This window comes from Mus caroli, chromosome 16, assembly GCF_900094665.2.
Source record: "Mus caroli chromosome 16, CAROLI_EIJ_v1.1, whole genome shotgun sequence".
In the NCBI taxonomy this organism is placed as follows: domain Eukaryota; kingdom Metazoa; phylum Chordata; class Mammalia; order Rodentia; family Muridae; genus Mus; species Mus caroli.
Genome location: NC_034585.1, coordinates 19,197,371 through 19,220,452, shown reverse-complemented (window position 1 = coordinate 19,220,452; position 23,082 = coordinate 19,197,371). Strand labels below are relative to the sequence as shown.

At 44.5% G+C, this 23,082-nt stretch overlaps 1 protein-coding gene across 4 annotated transcripts in view; it reads left to right on the top strand.

Moving 5' to 3' along the window:
* Liph (lipase H) overlaps window positions 1–23,082 on the top strand; it is a 46,697-nt gene that overhangs the window by 1,181 nt on the left and 22,434 nt on the right. Inside the window, exons 2-5 of one of the 4 annotated variants that reach the window (XM_021185117.1) lie at window positions 9,908–10,334; window positions 12,217–12,325; window positions 17,379–17,480; window positions 19,548–19,637. In XM_021185117.1, the coding sequence (XP_021040776.1) occupies window positions 12,247–12,325; window positions 17,379–17,480; window positions 19,548–19,637 (271 nt within the window). In that variant the 5' untranslated portion in view covers window positions 9,908–10,334; window positions 12,217–12,246. The remainder of the gene's footprint in view (window positions 1–9,907; window positions 10,335–12,216; window positions 12,326–17,378; window positions 17,481–19,547; window positions 19,638–23,082) is intronic. The other 3 variants (XM_021185115.1, XM_021185114.1, XM_021185116.2) reach the window with 3 other exon arrangements.

Genomic DNA, 23,082 nt, shown 5'->3' with positions numbered 1-23,082 from the left:
AGACCACTCATGCTCCACGGCTTCTAAAAATGGCACATGCTGTTTGCTCTTTGGTAGAGGCAGCACAGGCGGTGCTAAGTCCTTTTAAACGTATGGCCTTAACACACTACTGAGTTATGTTCCCAACTGCAAGAATAACGGAAACAAACAAACAAATAAACAAACTGGAAACCTTAAATGCAGACTAGATATGGCAGAAATGTCTCTACTCCAGAACTGGGTAAGGTTTCAGATATCAAACTGTTTTCCATTACATTTGTTTACTTATTTCATATGTTTGGGCACACAAGCCACAGGGCACATGTGGAGGTCAGAGTATAGCTTGTAGGAGCTGGTTTTCTTTTTCTTTTTTTTTTTTTGTGGAAGACATCCTTTTTTGGAGCTGGTTTTCTACTCCCACTGTGTGGTACTGGCTCCAACTCAGGCTGTCGGGCTGTCAGTTGCCTGACCCACCGAGCCATCTTGCTGGTTCCAGTATTAAACTGGTTGCTGGTTGTTAAAGAAAGTGATCTTTGGGGCTGAGAAGATGGCTTAGGGGAAAAAGCGCTTGCCGGACAAGTATGAACATAAATACCTAAGGGGGATGAAGTCCCACACAGGAGCTCTGCGGGCAGGGACAGAGGATCCCTAAGCCAGTGGACCAGTGGAATCAGAGAGCTCTAGGCTCCAATGAGAGACCCTGCCTCAGTTCATAAACTGGGAGGTGATTGAAGAAGACACCTGCCAAACGCTGAGAGCCTCTGCATACATAAGCACAGCCGTACGTGTGCGCACACACACATGTGAACATGCGTACACACAAACACACACATCACACACACATAGGAGTGCCAGAATGAGGGAAAGGAAAATAACTGTTAAAATAATTCTGATGCCTTTTCAGAAATGCTCCAACATGTTTTAGAATTAATTCAAAAGGGGCTAGCAAGATGGCGAGTGGGTAAAAGAGATGGCGAGTGGGTAAAAGAGATGGCGAGTGGGTAAAGTGCCAATCATGTAAGCCTGGTGAACTGAGTTGCATCCTCCAAACCTCCGGAGAGGTGGAAGGGAAACACTAGCTCCGCATGTATGAGCTGTGACATGCAAGGGCACGTGTGCACGCGCACACAATGCTAAAGAAAATGTAAAAAATTTAAAAATAAAATAATGCAAAGGATAAGACGATAGAAGTCAATTTTGTAAACTGATGTAAGTATGCTAATAGGTGAAGCTTAGAATCTAACTAGAAAATGTATAATAATTATATTAGGATTTACTTCCAGCCCACCTTGAATGCACTGTTTCAAGTCTTTGTACAATCCTATGGGTAAATAGTATTTTCCAAGTCCATCATTGAATCAACAGTTGCTAACTTTTTTTTTAAGATTTACTTATTATACATAAGTACACTGTTGCTGTCTTTCAGACACCCCAGAAGAGGGTGTCAGATCTCATTACGGATGGTTGTGAGCCACCATGTGGTTCCTGGGATTTGAACTCAGGACCTCTGGAAGAGCAGTCAGTGCTCTTAACCACTGAGTCATCTTTCCAGCCCCCAGTTGCTAACTTTTTGACATCTGTGTGCCAAGGCTCTGGAAACCTCATAGGTATCACTTACAATTCTTAGAGCAACCCTGACAGTCTGGGGTTTAGTTAGGGTAAAGTGGGTGAGAATAATGTTCCCCAGAAAAACATCTGCCGGGCGGTGGTGGCGCACACCTTTAAACCCAGCACTTGGGAGGCAGAGGCAGGCGGATTTCTGAGTTCAAGGCCAGCCTGGTCTACAAAGTGAGTTCCAGGATAGCCAGGGCTACACAGAGAAACCCTGTCTCGAAAAACCAAAAAAGGGCTGGTGAGATGGCTCAGCCGTTAAGAGTGCAGACTGCTCTTCCAAAGGTCCTGAGTTCAAATCCCAGCAACCACATGATGGTTTACCATCCGTAACAAAATCTGATGCTCTCTTCTGGAGTGTCTGAAGACAGCTACAGTGTACTTACATATAATAAATAAATAGAAAGAAAGAAAGAAAGAAAGAAAGAAAGAAAGAAAGAAAGAAAGAAAGAAAGAGAGAGAGAAAAAAAAAAGAAAGAAAAAAGAAAAACATCCAAGGAGCAGAGAGACCAAAACTCAGATATCAACAAGATAAGTGATTTTTTAAAATTTTCTTTGAGATTTCATTTCGAGTGTTTTCCTGAATGTAGTATGTGTACCATGTGCATGTAGTGTTCATAGAGATCAGAAGAGGGCTTCTGATCTGAGACTGGATTAATCTTTACTTGTGAGCCACCATGTGGGTGCTGGGAGTCAAACCCAAGTCCTCAGGAAGAGCGGACGGTGACTTTAACCACTGAGCCATTCACCCACTGAGCCCTCTACCCTTCCGATAAGCAATACTCCAGTACAATATTTAAAAGTGTTGCAGGTAAATGCACAGCGAAGAAAACACCAACAATTTTCTTTTAAAAAAGGGTACTTTTTTTTTCTATCACCTATACTGTGTGATGAAAACCATTTATCAGCAACCTGTTCCCTGGTGGCCCAGGCTGGCTCCACTTCCTTGTGTAGCAGTTTATGGGGGTTGGTGATGCTGTATAAACAAACTGAGTCACACAGAGCTTTATTCAGAGAGCCCTTCCCCTTCTTTTTCTTTATGGTGGAGTGTTGTTGTCAGTTGATTCAAAATACAAAAGGTGTGTGTGTGTGTGTGTGACACTTCTACCGTCTTATCCTTTGCATTATTTTATTTTTAAATTTTTTTTTACATTTTCTTTAGCATTGTGTGTGCGCACGCACATGTGCTGAATATTGAGCATATTGGATTAATTTCCTTATTGCTGTGTCAGAATGCCAGCAGAATCAACTGAAACGAGGAGGGGCTTCTTTGGCTGGAGGTGTAAGAGGATGCAGTCCATCACATGAGAAAGCAGGGTGGCTTGGGGCTCTGATAGTGATGGAGCTGATGGTGTGACTGCTACAACCTAGCAGTCAGGAAACAGAACTGGGGCTGTGTCTTAGTCAGGGTTTCTATTCCTGCATAAACATCATGACCAAGAATAAGTTGGGGAGGAAAGGGTTTATTCAGCTTACATTTCCACATTGCTGTTCATCACTGAAAGAAGTCAGGACTGGAACTCAAGCAGGTCAAGAAGCAGGAGCGGATGTAGAGGCCATGGAGGGATGTTCTTTACTGGCTTGCTTCCCCTGGCTTGCTCAGCCTGCTCTCTTATAGAACCAAGACTTCCAGCCCAGAGATGGTCCCACCCACAAGGGGCCTTTCCCCCTTGATCACTAATTGAGAAAATGCCTTACAGTTGGATCTCATGGAGGCATTTCCTCAACTGAAGCTCCTTTCTCTGTGATAACTCCAGCTGTGTCAAGTTGACACAAAACTAGCCAGTACAGGCTGGAAACATGCCCAGCCCAGAACACTTCAGGCCTGGCCCTTAGAGACACACCCTTTAGGTAGGACCCACTTCCCAAGGATTCTACAGCCTCTTAAAACAAGTGCCAACATTTGGGGACATATGCTCAAACACATGAACCTGTGGAAGACATTTCAAATTCAAATAATGACATATGTGTAGGGACTCATTTTTGGCTTCAAACTGAACCTGTCTTTGTGTAGCACTGCCTAAGATTATCATTATTATTGTCCTTTCATAAATGCAAGATTGAAAGTTAAGAGAGGTTAGCCAGTTGATTGTGCCAGCTTGGGTACCTAGGAAATAGAGCTAGTTCTCAAACCTAGAGCTGACACTCAAACCCTTACTTTTCCCAAAACTATACTGTGTTTTTACTTAAGAACTTCTCTTTATGAGCTGAAAGTCATGATGGTATAACTCTGTCAGTGCAGCAGGAGTGCATCCATGGTCAGTATGTAAGTAGACATGGCCAAGACTTTAAAAAAGTGTCTTGGTGAGTCTTGAGTTGTGGCTCAGTTAAAAGTGCTTGCCAAGCATGCAAGAAACCTGGTCTTGATCTGCAGCACTGCAGAAACTTGATGTGGTGTGTACACCTGCAACCCCAGCACATACAAAGTGGAGGCAGGAAGATCATACGGTCAAGATCACCCTCGGCTACATAGTGAGTTCAAGGCCTCCCAGAGCTACATAGCCCTGATTTTCAACTTGAATCTGTTTCTTTTAATATAAGAAAGAAGGTCATAATAAATAATTATGCCACCTTTGATTAAAATCCAGATTCTTCCTCAAAGGGTGCTGTATACAGAGTCCATTTCCTTGTAATTTTCCAGGTGTCAGTAAGAAATGTTATTTCAGGGTAAGCAGTCTAAAGAGGACAGACATAATTTCTCCTGTTTCAGTGAACTATGAGAGATGAGGTTAAACTTGAAAAACCAGTTTAATATACCTGTTGTCCTTTGAGTAACCTTGACTTCGTAAGAAATCACTTAAATAGTCCAAAAATTGTCTGCCTTTGGGAAGCATAAAATAGTTCATAACTTTAAATACACCAGCATAAGATAAAATATGGAAATCTATGTGGGAAGCCATTGCACACATTTATTTCTCACAATGTCTAGTGTTTGTATGCTCTCTAAAGTGCCAAGAATTTTGACACCAACAAAAAGCTCCAGTGCTAGGAACACATTTGATACAAGCACACAAACCTGACCTCAGTAGCTTAAGCTACTTTGTAACATGGTCCAGACCCATCAGTAGCTTAAGCTACTTTGTAACATGGTCCAGACCCATCAGTAGTTTAAGCTACTTTGTAACATGGTCAAGACCCATTGTTGTCTTTTACAGATGTTTAGTTCTGGGAACCAAAGATGGAGTCCAGTGGTAGAGTGCTTGCCTGGTATGCAAAGGGACCTGAGCTGGGCCTTTTAAAAGTCAAAACTAATATAAATGGGCTGGAGAGATGGCTCAGTGGTTAAAGAGCACTTGTTGTTCTTCCAGAGGTGTGAGATTTGGTTCCCATCACCCACATGGCAGCTCATTTTCGTTTGTAACTCCAGTTCCAGGGAATCTGACACCCTCTTTGGGCCTCTATGAGTACTAAATCTGTACATGATACCCTCATAAAATGTTTTGCAAATGGGAAAAAATTAATAAACAGTAAGTTTAGTTTTGAACTAGGCATGGTGTTACACTCCTCTAACTCCAGGACTAGGGGAGGCTGAGGCAGAAGTATCCTGAGTTTGAAGCCAGCCTGGATTGTATAATGCTACCTTGTCTCAAAAATCCAAACAAGGGAACTAATGAGATGGCTCAGTGGTTAAAAGCACTTGCTGCCAAGCCTGGTAACCAGAGGTCCACCATAGTGGGAGGAGAGAGCCAACTAATGCGCCTTCTGACCTCCACACCATGACACACGTGTACTGTGTGCCTCATTGGTGTAATTAAAAAATAATCAAGCCAAACCAACCAACCAAACGAAGAAACCACAAACCCAAGAGCTCTATTGGCAGGAGTACAGTTGATGGAGCCAGGGAAGGAGGGAAGAGTGGGCAGGAAGACCTCCCAGCATGCTTTGGGGCTGGGCCCTGAGAAAGGAAGGGTTAGAAAGACTGGGTAGAACAAACATCAGTCCCAGCACAGTTCAGGGACTATTTCAGACAGATTGATGGTGAACCCCTAAGACCAAGTGACTTGTGAGTGGACAGCCTCCATGGGATAGAGGTGTGTCTTACTCACTGTTCTATTGCTGTGAAGAGACCCCATGGCAAGGCAAGTCTTATAAAAGAAAGCGTTGAAATGGGAGCTTGCTTACAGTTCCAGAGCTTAGTTCATTATCATGGCAAGAAGCATACAGGCAGTGTTGGAGCAAGAGCTCAGAGCTTTATATCCTGATCCACAGGCAGCAGGCACAGAAAGGGGGGAGGGGGAGGTAGAGAGGAAGGGAGGGAGAGAGAGAGAGAGAGAGAGAGAGAGATTGGACCTGGCATGCATGACTTTTGAAACCTTAAAGCCCACCTCCAGTGGCACATTTCCTCCAACAAGGTCACACTTCCTAAACCTTCCCAAACAGTTCACCAGTTGGGGACTAAGCATGCAAATAGCCAGTTGGGGCCATTTTCATTCTAATTCCACAGGAAATGCTATTTCAGTGTAAATGAATTCCAAAATAATCCAGAAACGACAGGTATAATTTCTTCTGTTTCAGATAAGCTATGATAGATGGGGGTTAAAGGACAGGCAGCCTGCCAGGTGGCATGGTGGCGTCCACTGAGCTTTCTACAGATTCCCCACCCCCACCCCCTGTAGCAAGTTCTCATTATAGCCTTCAGCTCACCAGCTTCCCGCCCTCAAGGACCCAGGGGAATGTGTGGCTTCTAACCCATAGGTCTACAGTTCACAGCTCCTAAGGTTAACAGACCTAGTAGTTAGGTAAAGAAACATCTGACTTCTTGCACACTCCTGCCAATAGAGCTCTTGGGTTTGTGGTTTCTTCGTTTGGTTGGTTGGTTTGGTTTGATTATTTTTTAATTACACCAATGAGGCACACAGTACACGTGTGTCATGGTGTGGAGGTCAGAAGGCGCATTAGTTGGCTCTCCCACTATGGTGGACCTCTGGTTACCAGGCTTGGCAGCAAGTGCTTTTAACCACTGAGCCATCTCATTAGTTCCCTTGTTTGGATTTTTGAGACAAGGTAGCATTATACAATTCCTCTCTTGCACACATCGGCAGCACGTGAAAAACAACATGACTTTCCAGGCCACCCTTGTAGGTTGCACAGACTGGAACAAAAGGTAGCTTTAGCTGGGAGGTGGTGGTACACGCCTTTAATCCCAGCACTTGGGAGGCAGAGGCAGGCAGATTTCTGAGTTNGAGGCCAGCCTGGTCTACAGAGTGAGTTCCAGGACAGCCAGGTCTACACAGAGAAACCCTGTATTGAAAACAAACAAACAAAACAAAAACAAACAACAGCAAAAAAAAAAAAAAAACACCACCACCAACAACAACCCCCCTTAGTTTTACAGGTGGATAAGACCCAGAGAGCTTGGGACCCCATTCCACACCTCTGCGACTATCAGATGACAAATTAGATCATGAGCTATTGCTCTGGGATGGGTTCTCTAAGCTGACTGACACATTTTCAGGAAGAAGTAGTGAAGGGTGACATGGAAGTGTTGACCTACTACAGGACCATGCCTGACTATTCCAGCATCGATGCAGGGCCCAGAACATTGTGTGTGACTTTGGTTACTATTATTGTGATTGATGCCATGACCAAAAGTACCCAGATGTCTCTAGATAGTTAGGTTCTTAAGTTTCCATTGAGAGAAGTCAGAATAGGTGTGTCCCAAGGTCCCCTGCTTTTTGGGGACCTGTCGGAAGTTAATGTCCTTCCTGTTCTGTTCCATCCCTGTTCCCTCAACTTCTCCCAAGCATTAACATCACCCTAGGGAATGTTCCTCAGCTTGGTGTTGGGGCTGCGCTTCACTTTCTACAGAGCTGTTCTCCCTAAGTGAAGCCAAGTGTGGGATGGTGGCATACAGAGTGGCTTTCAAACATTTCTATTTAAAATAATGCAATTCCTGATTGTTAGAATTGTCACCCGTATTTGCCTTTTTTGCCTTTTCTCTCTCGGTGGCTGGAGTTGGATGCAGGGCCCTGTGCATGTGTGTTCCATCTCCGAGGAGCTCCCTAAAGCCTCTCACAGCAGCTCTTTAGCAAAGCAGGATGTAATATTGCAAAGGTCCAAATCTGACAAATTCCAAAACCAAGGGCCTCAAAACTCTTCATTTAACTCTTCCATCTTAATATACATCCACATATATTTTCCTTTTCTTTAAATTTGATTTTATATTTTTGTTGTATTCCTCAGTGTATGTGTGTTCACCATATGCATGCAGGAGCCGGTAGAGGTGAGAGAGGGTTTCAAATCTCCTGGAGCTAGTTACAGGTGGTTAATATAACACATGTGGGTGCTGGGAACTGAGCCTGTGTCCTCTGCAACAGTATGTGAGTGCTTTTAACCACTGAGCCATCTCTCTAGCCTCCACATTTTTTTAATGTGCACGAATGTTGTTGTGTGTATATATGTATGTGTACTGTGTGTGTGTTTCCTGCCTATGGAGACCATAAGAAGGTGGCAGAACGTTTAGAACTGGAGTTCCAGGCAGTTGTGAGCTGCCACTTGGGTGCCCTTAACCACTGAGCATCACTCCAGCTCTCACTTCTATCATCTTGCAACTTGAGCTTTTGTTTGTCTCCAACTCTCCTCCACTGCCCTTTGAACCGAAGCCTCAAGCAAGCATCTGCCTCCTTTTGCTCCTTATTCCTGTCTTCCCTTCCCTCCCCCTGCTCCTCCCCTACCTCTCCTCTCCCCTTCCCATTCATTTCTTCCTCGTTCTTCTTTTTTTCTACAAGGGATTGAACTCAGGGTCATACACACTAGCCATGCTTTACCACTAAGCTGTATCTCCTGCCAGCTTGCTTTCCTTGCTTTTGCTGCTGATGCGGTGGCTTCCTCTTCCTCCCCCTCCTCTTCCTCCTTTTCTTCCTCTTCTTCCTTTTTTTTTTTTTTTTTTGAGACAGGGTTTTACTATGCAGCCCAGGCTGACCTTGAACTCACAGAGATCCACCTGCCTCTGCTTCCTGAATGCTGGGGTTAAAGGCATGTGCCATCACATCCACCCAATTTTGCTTTTTGAGGTCAGATTGACAGCCCATCTCCTCCTCTGTCTATTACTGGTGGGTCTCTGCCTTGTTCTTTCCTTTTACGTTAACTTGGAAATAACTGGACAGTTTTGAAAAAGCTACAAGACTAAGAGAGCACACAGAGCAGAAGCAAACCTCCGTGCGGATTTACTCATTGCTTCCTTGGCCTTGAGCCTGTGCTCAACCAGTGCACCCACTCTGCAGCCCTAGACTGATTTATTCCTAACATTTTGGCGCACAGATTTCATCGTCAGCTGTTTATATTTTCTGAATCATTTGTTTGTCCCTTTACCTTTAAATGTTTAGTTATATTTAGTTAGATTTTCTAAGAATTGGTATTTTCCCTTTTATGACTCTCTTAGTCATTGTTCTGTTGCTGTGAAGAGACACCAGGACAGCAACTCCTATACAGGAAAGTGTTTAATTGGGGCTGGCTTACAGTTTCAGAGGTTTGTCCATTATCATCATGACACGGAGCATGAGGGCAGGCATAGCAGGCATGGTGCTAGAGAAGTTGAGAGCTACATCCTGATCTGTAGGCAGAGAGATTGGGGGAGAAGTGTGTTCGGGGGAATCAGGCCAAGTGTGGGGTTTTGAAACAACAAGAAGACCTACATTTGTGCTGTCCCTTCCTTGAGTCCTCCTTTCTTCCAAGACTTTTCTGCAGGGTGAAGGCTCGAAAGGAGAGCTTGAGGAGCCTAGAAGAAAAGGGGCTCAGCACCAGCTGATATGGTCTGTGTTTTCAGATGTTTAGGGCAGGGCGGACCATCCTCTGACCATCCTTCCAGGAGAGGGCTCTACACAAGAGACCATGGAGACTCCGTTGCCGACTCTCTGGCTGTGTTCTGTCTCTCCAAGGATACACAGCCTAAAAATTACCATTCAAGGAGAATGGGGTCTCACAGGGTAGACACACCCATACCCAGTACCCAGAATAGACCCCTGAAAGATGATTTCAGTGTGCTGTAAGTGAGGCACTCAGATTCTGAGGGAGCGGGCTAATGAGGATATACTTAAGGCTGGGAGGGTTGTAGAAGCTCCATCGAGCTAACTTCTGCTTTTGAGCTTGAAGGAGTCTGGGGAAAGATGTCCAGACAAACCAGGAATCACTACTTAGAAATACTGGATTAAGTATGACTTTTTCAGCGTACTGAGCTAGCTCCAGGCTCTGGGGAGGCACTGTGGAGAGGCGCTGTGGAGAGGCGCTGTAAAGAGGAATGTAAGAGCATCAAGGAGCGGATCACAGCACTGTCTTGCTTAGGAGGCACTGCATGATGCCGTCTAATTCTCATTTCCAGACACGGATGAAACATGCCCGTCCTTCACCAGACTGAGCTTCCACAGCGCGGTGGTTGGTACAGGACTCTCCGTGAGACTGATGCTCTACACACAGAGAGACCAGACCTGTGCACAGATCATCAACTCCACAGCTCTGGGGAGCTTAAATGTGACCAAGAAAACCACTTTTATAATCCACGGTTTCCGGCCAACAGGCTCCCCTCCGGTTTGGATAGAGGAGCTGGTACAGAGTTTGATCAGTGTACAAGAGATGAATGTAGTGGTTGTTGATTGGAATCGAGGAGCGACAACTGTGATATACCCCCATGCGTCTAGCAAGACCAGACAAGTAGCTTCTATTTTGAAGGAATTTATCGACCAGATGTTGGTAAGAAAGACTTGTCTTAGATGACCTTGGTGGCTGGTTTGGAAACTTAAAACCAAGAGGCATCACTTGGTTGGATGGGAGTGGGGAGGGGGTGGGGAGTGGCTACTTTGTAACATTTTGTAACTTTGTGCGAATCTGAATAAACCCAGGGAAGAGGGTGTGGCTCTGCAGGTTGTCCATCCCCACAGCAAAGGGATATGGGGCAATGTTCTCGTTTTAAATGTTTTAGATCTTAAGTCCACATAATCTTCTGTAGCTAATGACAAAAAGCCTTGTGAAAGGAGCATCATTTTGTTACTACCATGAGGGTGTCTTTGAGTAGGAGAGGCTTTGCTTAGAGTTGTTAACTTAGACGCCAGGACCTCCTTCAACATCTGTAGCTTGTTCAGCTAAAAGACCAAGCTATTAATGTCCAGATTATTGCCAACCACAGTGAAACGGGACAGTCAATGTTTTTAGAAAGCCTCCCAAGGCAGGACCTTAGCTTTTATTTAGAGAGTGTACTCATGAGCTGTGCCCCACACCCTTTAACATAACAAAGATGTGACTTGAGCCAGGTTGTGGTGGCACAAGTCTTTAACCACAGGGCTCAGGAGGCAGAAACAGGCAGATCTCTGAGTTCAATACCAGTCTGGTCTACAGAGCAAGTTCTAGAATAGCCAGGTCTACAACGAGAAGCTGTGTCTTAAAAAACAAACCAAAACAATATCACATGAAGTAAGAGCAATTTCAAAGAGATCCCCATGTGGTGACCACTGTAGCTGGTGGTAACATGAGTTTTTTGTGAGCTCCTCAGCAAGCAGGCTGACATTTGGTGGCTCAGAGAGAGCTGCCTGCAGCTTGTGTTCAGTGAGGTCTACCTCCCCTCACCTTTTCTTCCCTGGGACAGTGACTCCATTAGGAGTTCATCAAAGTGTTTTACCATCTCTTCCCCTATCTGGAAGCCGTAAACATATCTCTGTTTGGCGTCCAGCAGGAAGTGTCAGGCGTGGAGACACTAAAAGACACAAATTTGGGGCTAGCAGGTTGGTTTGAATCCTGCTCTGTACCCTCCCCACTGGGTCAGATGACCTCAACTCTGGGCTTCAATGTCCTTATTTGTATATTAAAGGAGTTGTATTGATATTGCAGGAGGCTGCAACTTCCCCTCTTTTTCTTCCATGATAGGATTGATCCTAAGGCTTATAACATAGGAGGCAAGTGCTCTATCACCAGGCTACCTCTCCAGCTCTCTTGCGACATTCAAATGAGACAATAGGGGCTTAGGAGTTGACTCAGTTGATAAACACTTGGTGTACAAGCAAAAAGACCTGATTTCAACCCCCAGAACCTAATGAAAAATCTGGGCACAGCAGTAAACAGTGCATTCCTGTAATCCCTGACCCAGGAAAGCAGAGACAGCAGGCTCCCTAGCGCTTGTTGGCTAGTCTAACCAAATCAGCTAACTCCAGGCTTGGTGAGAGACCCTGTCTCAAAAAATGAGGTGGAGAGGAATTGAGGGAGACATCTAACTTAAAAAGAAAGGTTTCTTTCTTCTTCTTCTTTTTTTTTATGTATATGAGTATTTTGCCTGCATGTATATGTGTGCACCACGCATGTGTTGGTGCCTACAAAAATTAGAAGGCGGCATTGGAGCCCCTGGAACTGAATTACATACAGTTGTGAGCTGCTAAGTGGTTGTAGAGAATCGAACCTGGCTCCTCTGCAAGAGTAAAAAGTGTTCCTAGCCACTGAGCTATCCCTCCAGCCTGACACCTGACTCTTTGACCTCTGACCTCTACTAATAAATGTATAGATATGCATGCATATCTACCCCCACACAAAATAGCCCAAGTGAGAGTAGATATAAAGCACTTGGGAATATTCCTCCAAAGTAAGCAAGAAATCTCGGCAAGTGTGGTCAATTTCTTGAACTCTTACAATTTATTAATGAACTTCTAGGCCAAAGGAGCTTCTCTGGACAACATTTACATGATTGGAGTAAGCCTAGGAGCTCACATAGCTGGATTTGTTGGCGAGTCGTATGAGGGGAAGCTGGGGAGAATCACAGGTAAGGTTCCTGTCGGATATCAGAGGTCTCTCCTGGGCAGGTGCTCTCCGGGAGAGCGCCACCACACAGGCAATATTGACCTTAGCCCACGTAGAACATTTTGCAAACTGTGTATGTCACAGAAAAGCTTGGTGGTGACCTTATTTTTCTTATGGTAACCCCCTACCAATATCTCATGGGGATCTATCTGTGCCCAGAGTGCAACTCACCAGGCATGACTGTAGACTCATGGACAGAAAAGGAGACGGGAAATTCATGGCTAAATATCAGCTTTCTAGCAAACATGATTGAAAAGACCAGATTTGAGGCCAAACCCTAAAGAACAAAGACTCGTTCTGGATCTCTTGTCTAGAGCTGAGGAATTTTCCACAGCTCTTCCCAGGCCTGAGGGTGGGCTCCAGCTTTCAGGAGGTTATCATTCACCTTTCCCTGGATTCGTCTTCATGCACAGGCTTTTAAGTTTAGGGAGACTGTAAGACAGAAGTGTGTAGGAGGGGAGGAAATGTAAACAACTCCGAACCCATATAGGGGGGTGGTAACCTCTCACCCCAAATCCCTTTCCCTGCACCCAACTTGCTGGCATGGCTTCCCCGGGTTTGTCTTGGATTCTTTTTTCTTACTTTTCCCCAAAGCCAAGGCTACCTTAATTATCTAATTTCTCTACCTTTCTAGGAAACCAAAGTAGTTTTAAAAGTTCAGAATGTATTATTATCACTATATATTTTAAAAGCAGTGTCTATATGAGAGAGAGAGAGAGAGAGAGAGAGAGAGAGAGAGAGAGAGAGATTGAGAGAGAGAGGGACTCTCACTTAGAAGGACAGAGGCTTGGGTTTGCCCCACCCTAGAAATCCCTTTCTGATAGAGGGGACGGTATCTTCCCCATGCTGTGTGTATACGTGGCTGCTTATACAATTGCTGGTTTCTATGCGGATTTCTGATTTCCTTGGTAGTAACTAATGTCACTGCCAATTAGAGGTCACTGATCACAGAGCTAGGAAGAAATGGACCAGATGTACCCTTAAGCCAAGAGTTTCGTTCTACCCAAATGCTACGTTCTCCCCTGTGCCCTCCTGACCACGTGTACTGCAGCGTTCCTAGACTCTAATTACTGAAATTTCCCAAACCAGGCTTTCTGCTACTCTAGCCCATGTGACCTACCCCCAGACCTGGACTCAACTTCCTGACCACAAATCAATTGTCTACCTCCGTGAATGCCCCCAGTTCTCTCCTCACCATCTCCGAGTCTCAAATTTAGTCCCAGCTGTATTGGGAGAATTCTGAGTCCCAGTGTTCTTGCTTGGTTGTGCTCACTGGGTCACGGGGTGGAATGTGATCTGTCACATTCACTATTCTTTCTTTTTTCTTCCTTCTGAACCTTCCTCTTCAAAAGCCAATGCTTATTTTGCACCTACAGCCCATCTCAGTTCACACTGGCTTCATTTCAAGTGTCCGGGGGCTACAGGGACCTAACAGTTACTGTATTGTTTGTGATTGGACACAAGTCATTGTTATTTCCTGAGACCAGGGTAGGTCAGCTCAGCACCTGTTTGACCCTTCACCCTGCTGACTCTTTGTCAGTTTCCTCTCTTCTGCTTCTCTTCTCCAGGTATAGGAGACAGGTATTGGTTTGACTTTTCATTAGCTTCCTCCCCTCCCACCCTCCCTCCCTCCCTCCCTTCCTCCCTCCATTCCTTCATATGTTTGGTGCTGGGATGAATCCAGAATCTTATGGATGCCAAGCCCAGATGCTGCCATGAGTTGCTTCCAAGATAAGGAGCCTAAATTTTCAACTAGAAGATGCAGGCAGTCTGACCATAGATAGCCCTTTGAGAAACAATACAGTAGCTGTTAGGTCCCTGTAGCCACTGGACTCTTGAAGCCAGTGCAAACTGAGATGGGCTGTTGGCGCAACATAAGCACTGGCTTTTGAAGACGAAGGTTCAGAAAGAGGAAAAAAGAAAGAGAATCAAATCTCACATTTATTAGTGAATGTATTGGCACAACAATTTTTAGATATGCTGGTTAAACAAGATGAATTGTTTGTTTGCGTTGTGTTGAAGCAGGGTTTTACTCTGTAGCCCAGGCTGACCTAGAAACTCACTAAACTCAGACTGGCGTTAAGTTTATGCCAATCCTCCTGCCTCAGACTCCTAAGTGCTGGGGTTACAAGTGTGATCTACCATACCTGGCTGGTTTTGTTTTGTTTATTTTTAATTTTTGAGTACTATTTTATCTTTTTATATTTAGATATTAAATAATTTTAATTAAAATATAAAATATTTTTATTTTTTAAATTTTTGTTCTATATATTTTGTATGTGTATATATGTGTGGGGTGTGGCACACTAAGCATATGAAAGTTAGAGGACAATTTACAGGAATCGGGTCTCTCCTTACTCCCTGTAGGTCCTGGGATTGAACGCAGGTTGTCAGGCTTGGTGTCAAGAGCCTTTACCTACTGAGCCATCAATGATCCAGTTTTGTCTTGTTTTATCTTCTTGAAACAAGATGTAGTTCTGAAGCCCAGATTAGGGTTTTTTTTGTTTTGTTTTGTGTTTTGTTTTTTGTTTTTTGAGACAGGGTTTCTCTGTGTAGCCTTGGCTGTCCTGGAACTCACTCTGTAGACCAGGCTGGCCTCGAACTCAGAAATCTGCCTGCCTCTGCCTCCAGAGTGCTGGGATTAAAGGCGTGCACCACCATGCCCGGCAAGTATATAATTTTTAAAACTAAATTGTTTTTTTTCTTTTTTGATTTCTTTGTGTAACAGCCCTGGCTGTCCCAGAACACATTTTGTAAACCAGGCTGGCCTCAAACTCACAGAGATTCACCTTACTCTGTTTCCCAAGTGCTGGGATTAAAGGTACGTGCTACTGTACCTGGCTAAAATTTAAATTTTTAATTTAATATTTTTTGTGTGTGCTGGGAACTGAACCCAGGACATCACTGCATGCAAGGCAAGCACTCTGTGATCTGAGCTATATCCCCAGCCTTGTATTCTTCAAAAAAAAAAATTTAGTTTTGTGTGTGTGTGTGTGTGCATGCGTGCCACGTATGTGCAGGTGCCTGCAGAGGCCAGAAGACAGCAGCAGATCTTCAGGTTGTGTCCTGGCAATTAAACCCAGGTCCTCTGAAAGAACAGCATCTTGCTGAGGTATCTCTCCAGCCCCATAGTCCTTGTTCTTAAATCAATTCCCATTTGTTTTAAGAACATTTTAGGCTGGGAAATGTCTCAGCAGATAAAAGCACTTGTCATGCAAGTGTGAGGACCAGAGTTTGTCACCAGTGTGACTCAGCTGTGATCCCAGCATTGGGGTGGGAGAGAGAGAGAGGATTGTTAGAGCAAGCTGACACCCAGAGTTGACCTCTGGACTCCATATGCACACACATATGTGCCCATACATTTGCTAAGATGCATATGCACATGCATGCAACACACACACACACACACACACACACACACACACACACGAGTTAGGTGACTGCTAGAAACTTTTAACTGCAAATATGGATTCAGGTTCTGAACCACACTTTTCCCTCCATTTTATACGTGCTAGTATGTGGATAGCTTCCACCGCTCTCAGTGCCCTCCCTGGTCTAAATATTTTATCTAGATCTACAGAAGGCTCTAAGCCAGAGCACCTACTATTTATATTTTCTGGCCCGAAAGTAGTTGGTGTTGTCTGATGAGAAGAGGGGGAGGTTTCTGGGTAAATTCTTTCCAAGGCTGTGGAGTTTTTTCCTACTGTGTTGGGGCCTGTTGTGTTGAGGCCACCTGTTGGTCTTGAGTGACTAGGAGTTACCTCACGCCCTCCCACACCAGTTTCAGTTGGAGAGGACAGAAGAAGAAAGCTGGGGGGTGGAGGGACAAGGAAAAGAGAGATGTTTCAAGGAATCACAAGGACTCTGGGAGAGAAGAAAATAGGAAACAGAACCACAGACGCTGCCTCTGGATTGTGCATGGAACACGGGAAGGGGAGATGTCCTCAGAAAAGCATCCAGAGGGATTAGGGAGCACATGATTCGCATGCACGAGGTCCGGGGTTTAACCTCTAGCACCTAAAACAAGAAAAAAAAATTTAAACATATGATGATGTTCATAGGTTCCTTCCAAAGAAGTTACCTTAAAGCACTCTGTACAGGGCTCTGGTAAGTGGGGACTTTGTCAGAGTTCGTGTTGTGGTTCTAGAATCTCAAGCGTGATTTGCCAGGTGTTTCACGACTGTGGAAATGAAGCCCCGTTCACCCTGACTAAAACTAAGAATCAGTTCAGGCATTATGGGATGTGCTTGATTTGCCGATGACAGTGTGATACAGTGCTTTTCCAAACCTAGTCTCTCCAGAGAATCTCACAGCTTCCTGGTGAATTGAGAGACTGAGAGACCAGAGCAGATGGAGGGCTAGACTCTGGCCAGGATGGTTGAAACCCCCCTGGGCCTCAGAGGAAGTCACCTGTAGGATGGAATCTTACTGGCCAACCTGGCTTTGTGATCTGGTTCAAACTAGTTAGTAAGTGAATGAAAGCTGAGCCAAGTGCGGCTTCTGAAGTCCCTAGAATGGGGAAGATCAGAGAAGTGATGAAAGCCATTCTTTAATCCCGACACACAGGAGACTGAGGCAGATGAAAATCCAATTAGAGGCTAGCCTGGGCTACATAGCTAATTCAGGCTGGTTTGAGTGATATGATGGAACTTAGTTAAGGGCTGGGGATGTAGCTGGGTGTAGCTTTATGTAGAAGGTAAGTTCCTGGGTTTAATTCCTAGCCCTACCTTTCTTTTCCTCTCTCTGAGGGTTTTGCCAGGGTTTTTCTAAGCCGACTCCCTGCTGCGGGGCTCTTTCCCCAACCGGGCCTCCTCCTGGAGCTGTTCTCAGGGTAACAGCCTCTGTCAGAGTAACACTGTGGGAAAAAGCTACAGGCTGTGGACAGGAGTCCTGACTGCATGATGGGATGATGCTAGCGATTACTCACTCAAGCATGCCCTGCAGCCTCCCCGGAGGGATGCAAAGAGCAGTGACTCACGGCGTGGGACCGCCAAGCTGCTCTGCTTTTCTTTTAGGTCTTGACCCTGCAGGCCCTTTATTCAACGGGAGACCTCCTGAGGAGAGATTAGACCCCAGCGACGCGCTGTTCGTGGACGTCATCCACTCCGACACTGACGGTAATACTCCTGTCTTTGCGCTTTAGTGGCCCCAAGACATTCAGTCGTTGCCCCCACCCAACCCCCACCCTGCCGCCACTGCGGATTTGCTTTGTGACACTTAGTTTCCAGGGTAGTCGTGTCTTTCTCTTATTTCCCTGGGATGTGATTCAAGGCACCCCTGGCCTCCTCCTGGCTTTTGGTGGATCTCCCAGGCTCGCCTTTCGACGTGCTGGGTTCCTATCTGTCATTTGGTACATGTGGGGTCTTGGGGTGATGTTCATGGTCGGGTGACAAGGCTGCATAGCAAGACTATGGCTGAGAAAATAAAAAGGATAAATGTCTGCTGTATCCAAATGTCTCAGGAGGAGCCAACTGGGAACTTGGGAAGGAGGGTTGCGGCAGCAGAGTGCTCATTTAACGGTGCTTCCTCTTTATGGAAAAACTAGCAAACAAATCGAGGACCCAGGACGGAGGATGTAGCTCAATGGTAGTGTTTGTGTGGCATGCCCCAGCACCAGGAAACAAAGACCAACAAGTCAGCCTGAGGTGGCTCAGCCAGGAAGGGTGCTGGCTGCCACTGAACCTGACCACCTGAGTTTGGTCACTGGAATCCATCTGATGCAAGGAGGTTGTCCTCACACCACCAAGTTCACGCTGGTACATGTGTACAAAAACACACACGGACACTACACACATATTTTTTAAAATTACCTCTGACCCTGTATCATGGGCACGCCTGTGTGACAAGTAGTGACTGTTTATCTCTGGGGAAAATGGCTTTCTGTGGACAGCTGCATCATTACCATAACATTTGAAAAATAGTTCCTTGCTTAAGATCCGCTTTAAGATGGACAGAATAAAACAATTCTGTTTTTTATTCTTGAGAAGTGAATTTTGAAGGGAAGAATACAAGCGGCGCAGTGAGGCAGATCCTCAGTTTTGTTCTTTAGTGATGCTGAGCCAAACCTGAAGTCTACCAGCCCCTGCCCGCCTCTAAGTTACTTCTACTAACTTCCCCATGGCTGTGTGGCAGACTTTATGGAAACGGAAGAGCGTGTAAGACACCCAGCTGACACACAGCATCTCAAAATAGGAAAACTATTATGATGATTGCTACAATATACTGCACATAACATATACATATATATGTAAACCTTTACTTTTATTTTTTCTAAGACTCTTGCTATGTATCCCAGCTGATTATAAGCTGTCTGTCAACCTTCTGGTCTTAGACCACAGCTGGTTCTATGGTAACCTTTTAATAGAGCATTTTCTAATCATTTGAGGGTTTATATGGCTAGAGAAAATAAAGTTTTTGCATTTCTAGGTGCCCACTTTAAAAAATATTTCCTTTTTAAATCTTACCATCCTAGATGCCACTCTGTTTGAGACAAGGTCTCACTCACTCTTTAGCCCAAGCTGGCTTCGAGCTCGTTTGTGGCAGTCATCCTGCCTAAGCCTCCTAAGTGCTGGTAGTTTAGGTGTGAGCCACCACACCTGTCTTAGGTTCAAAATTTTTATTCTTTTATTTTTATGAATATGGGTGTTTTACCTGCATGTATGTCTGTGTGTGCCTGGTGGCCTGAGACTGGAGTTACAGGTGGTTGTGAGCTACCATGTGGGTGCTGGGAACATAGCTGAGCTCTCAGCTAGAGTAGACAGTACTCTTAACCATGGAGCCATTTCTCCAGATGAGATCCAAGCATTTTAAGATTTTACCTAAGTAAAAATGAATCATTTCATAGTTCATTGTGTGAAGATTTACCCAATGCAAGAAGAGTCTCCTGGCTTTCGGAGAGCTCTGACTAAACGTAAAGAAGAAACTGGTCGCCTTGTCAGATCTGTAGTGGCCCCATGCCCAGAGCCACTTGTCTCTGGACACAGGGGGATTCAGACTGTCAACATTTTTGTGCTCAGTCAGCCCTGGTGTAGATGTGACTGTAATGTGTGACAGCTTTGGGCAAGACATTTAAATAGAGTAGGGGCCATGATAACAACCACACCCCAGCCCCTGGCTAACCCTGCAGGCAGGTGACGTCAAGATGTGCACAGTCCCAAGCTCCAAGTGAGTGTGTTCTCTTTTAGCACTAGGCTACAAGGAAGCCCTAGGACACATAGACTTCTACCCGAATGGAGGACTGGATCAACCCGGTTGCCCCAAGACAATATTTGGAGGTAGGTGTCATCTGTTATCATTTGTAAGACAGTAGTTTGGAAAGGAATATCAAAATATCTGATAGCAGGATTTGGGGGGTGGGGGTGGAGGCAGGAGGATCAGGAGTTCAATCCCAGCCAAGAGGCTCTGTCATAAAAACAAAACAAAATAAATCAAAACAACAAACAAGGAAAAAACCAACCAATAAATTACCTGTTGTCAATAGGGCACTTTAAATAAAAATCAGCTTGAAAAAATATACAATATTTTATAATATAATAGAAATGTATAATATATTATATGTTTATAGCAAATTTATATAAATTTGTATATTATATATTATATAAATTTATTTATATTTAAAATATATTATATTATAATTATATTATTGTTAGATTATATATTATTATTAATATAAATTTAATTATATTTAAAGAAATTTTGTATAAAATATATTTATATTATATATCTCTATATAATATATAATAAAATATAAATAAATAAATTTATGATATTATATTTTAAAATATATTTAAATGTTTTAAAATACATTTCAAATTAATATTTTAATATTTTAAAATAATATTTTGTAGAGCTGGAGAGATGCCTGCTTTTCCTGAGGTCTTGAGTTCAATTCCTTTTCTTACTTTTTTTTTTTCGAGACAGGGTTTTTCTCTGTGTAGCCCTGACTGTCCTGGAACTCACTCTGTAGACCAGGCTGGCCTAGAACTCAGAAATCCACCTGCCTCAAGTGCTGGGATTAAAGGCGTGGGCCACCACTGCCTGGCTTGAGTTCAATTCCTAGTAATCACATGGTGGCTCACAACCATCTATAATGAGATCTGATGCCCTCTTCTGGCGTGCAGGCATACATGCAGACAGAACATTGTATACGTAGTAGATAAATAAATAAATCTTTAAAAATTAGTATTTTATAATATAAAATAATATTTTATAACATAATAGGAATATAGATCACAAATCAAAAATAGGGAGTTGGAGGGCAACATAAAGGTGAGCCGAGAGACAGAACTCTAATCCCAGCCTCCCTAACTGCTCTAATTTATACCTCACTGCTGCTAGGAAAGGAAAATCATCTTGAAAAGCTCTAGAACAAGGTCGGTCCGTCTCAGGGCTTGAGAACAGCACAAGGACCTGAGCTCAGATGTCACCCACCTAAACAAGGTGTGCATGGCAGAGAGACAGGAGCACCTGAACTCCCTGTGGCTGCCAGCCTAGGGCCATATTCAGTGAGAGACCCTGTCTCCTCTGTGGAATAGGTGAAGAATGGTAGAGCAGGATGCCCATTGTCCTCTGACCTCCAGGAGCCTGTACACTTGAGTATGTGAACACTTCAGTGTGCACATACACTAACAGACTAACACATGCTTGTTTTTGAGGTAATGTGCTGCACTCCGCATCCTAGGCTAGCTGGCTTGTGAGTTTCTTGGCAATCCCCCTGTCTCTGACCCTCAGCCTGCTGTAGGCTGCCTCACTGCCTCAGGCTTGTGAAGCAGGCTCTTTTCTTCAGCAAACCTCCTCACCAGATCCACCCCTTGATTTGGAGATAAGTCTCTCACTACTCTGGGGCTCTCTGCTTAGGTAGGCTGGCCAGTGAATCCTGGAAATCTGCCTGGCTCTGCCTTTCAAGTGCTGGGATTATAAGTGCATGCCACCAAGCCTATTTTTAGGATGTTTTAATGGTATTTTAAATTATTATGATATTTAAATGTTTTCATTTTTAAAAATTTTTTATTGTGTGTGCATTGGTATTTTTGCCTGCATACATTTCTGTGTGAAGGTGTCAGATCCCTGGAACTGGAGTTACAAGCAGGTGTGACCTGCCCCTGTGGGTACTGGGGATTGAATCCTGGCCCTCTGGAAGAGCAGCTAGTGTTCTTAATCACTGAGCCATCTCTCTAGCCCTCAAGCCTGGCTCTTTTTAAAAGTGGGCTCTGGGATCTCTGTCAGGTCCTCTTGCTTGCAGACAAGCACTTTGTCATCTGGGTTGTCCCCTGGCCCCTTTTCTCTCTCTCCAGTGAATGGATCACCCTTCCCCACAAAGACACATGCCCCATGGGGCATCTTTTCTGCTTCCACCTCCTCGAGCTTCACACTAATCCGCATCCTCAGTCTCTGTACCCATGGTTTTGCTGGTGGGGAGGTTGAGTTCGAGAACTTTCTCTCAGCTCCGTCTTCCCCAAAGTCTCAGTGCTAGGCTCCACTAAGCCTGGCTTCTGTGAAATTCTTCCCCTCTGTATTCTGAGACTCCAGCTGAGACGCTAACCTTTCAATGGCCACTAATCCCTGAGGATTCTCTGAGTGTACCTCTCCCCAGGCTGAGCCACAAGCATCCAGCTTTCTTCTCCCTTTAATATTTAATCTGCTTTTCTGGCTTCAGATTTCACTTTGGAAATGGGAAGAATTGCTGGAACCCAGCACATCTACCCTTGTCGCCACCTACCGGGCCACATGTTTCTGAGGTCTTCAGTCTTAGCATACCTTTCTTCTCGCAGCTGCTGCCTGTTCATGCCCGCTTCAGGCCAATTCCAGAGAGGCCTCACAGGACTTAAAACCCAGGCTCAGCCCTTTTCTTAAAACAAAACAAAACAAAACAAAACAAAACAAAACAAAAAGCCAAAAACCAAAAAAACCAAAATCCCACAATAATCATCTTTATGTGTATGAGTGTGAGTGTGTGTGTGTCTGCAGGAGCAGGTGCCTGAGCAGACCAGAGGGGTCGCATCCCCTGGAGCTGCATCACAGGCAGTCCTCAGCTGGGAACTGAACCTGGGTCCTCTGGAAGAGCAAGAGGTTGTTTTTTTTTTGTTTTTTTTTTTTTTTTTTTAACTATCACTGAGCCAGCTCTTCAGTCTCTTCCTTCCACCTCGTTCCCCCCCTTCTTTTGTTTCTGTCTTAGCCAAGGACTTGGCTCTGAGGCCTCACTGCCCTGGTAACCCTGGTATTTATGGTATACCCCAGGCTGGCCTGAACTCGAGGCAATCCTTGTCAATGAATAACTAAGCTCTCACTCAGAGAGAGTAAGAGATAGGGTCTTTTTGTTTATATAATAAAATTTTATAATTTTCGAGACAGGGTTTCTCCATGTAGACCAGGCTGGCCTGAACTCAGAGATCTGTCTGCCTCTTGCCTCCTGAGTACTGGGATTAGAGCATATGTCGGCATCACCATGCAAGATAGTTTATTATGAAGTCAAACACAATGACCAAGGCTTAGGAACATAGCTATATGTTACCTCAAATCTCACACAGTCATAGTTTTATCAAGTTTACTTTAAATTTTTTATATTGTTTGTTTGATGGCTTCGTCCAGTTACACAATTAAAAATTTCCCTCTCGGGGCTGGAGAGATGGCTCAGTGGGTAAGAGCACCCGACTGCTCTTCCGAAGGTCCAGAGTTCAAATCCCAGCAACCACATGGTGGCTCACAACCATCTGTAACGAG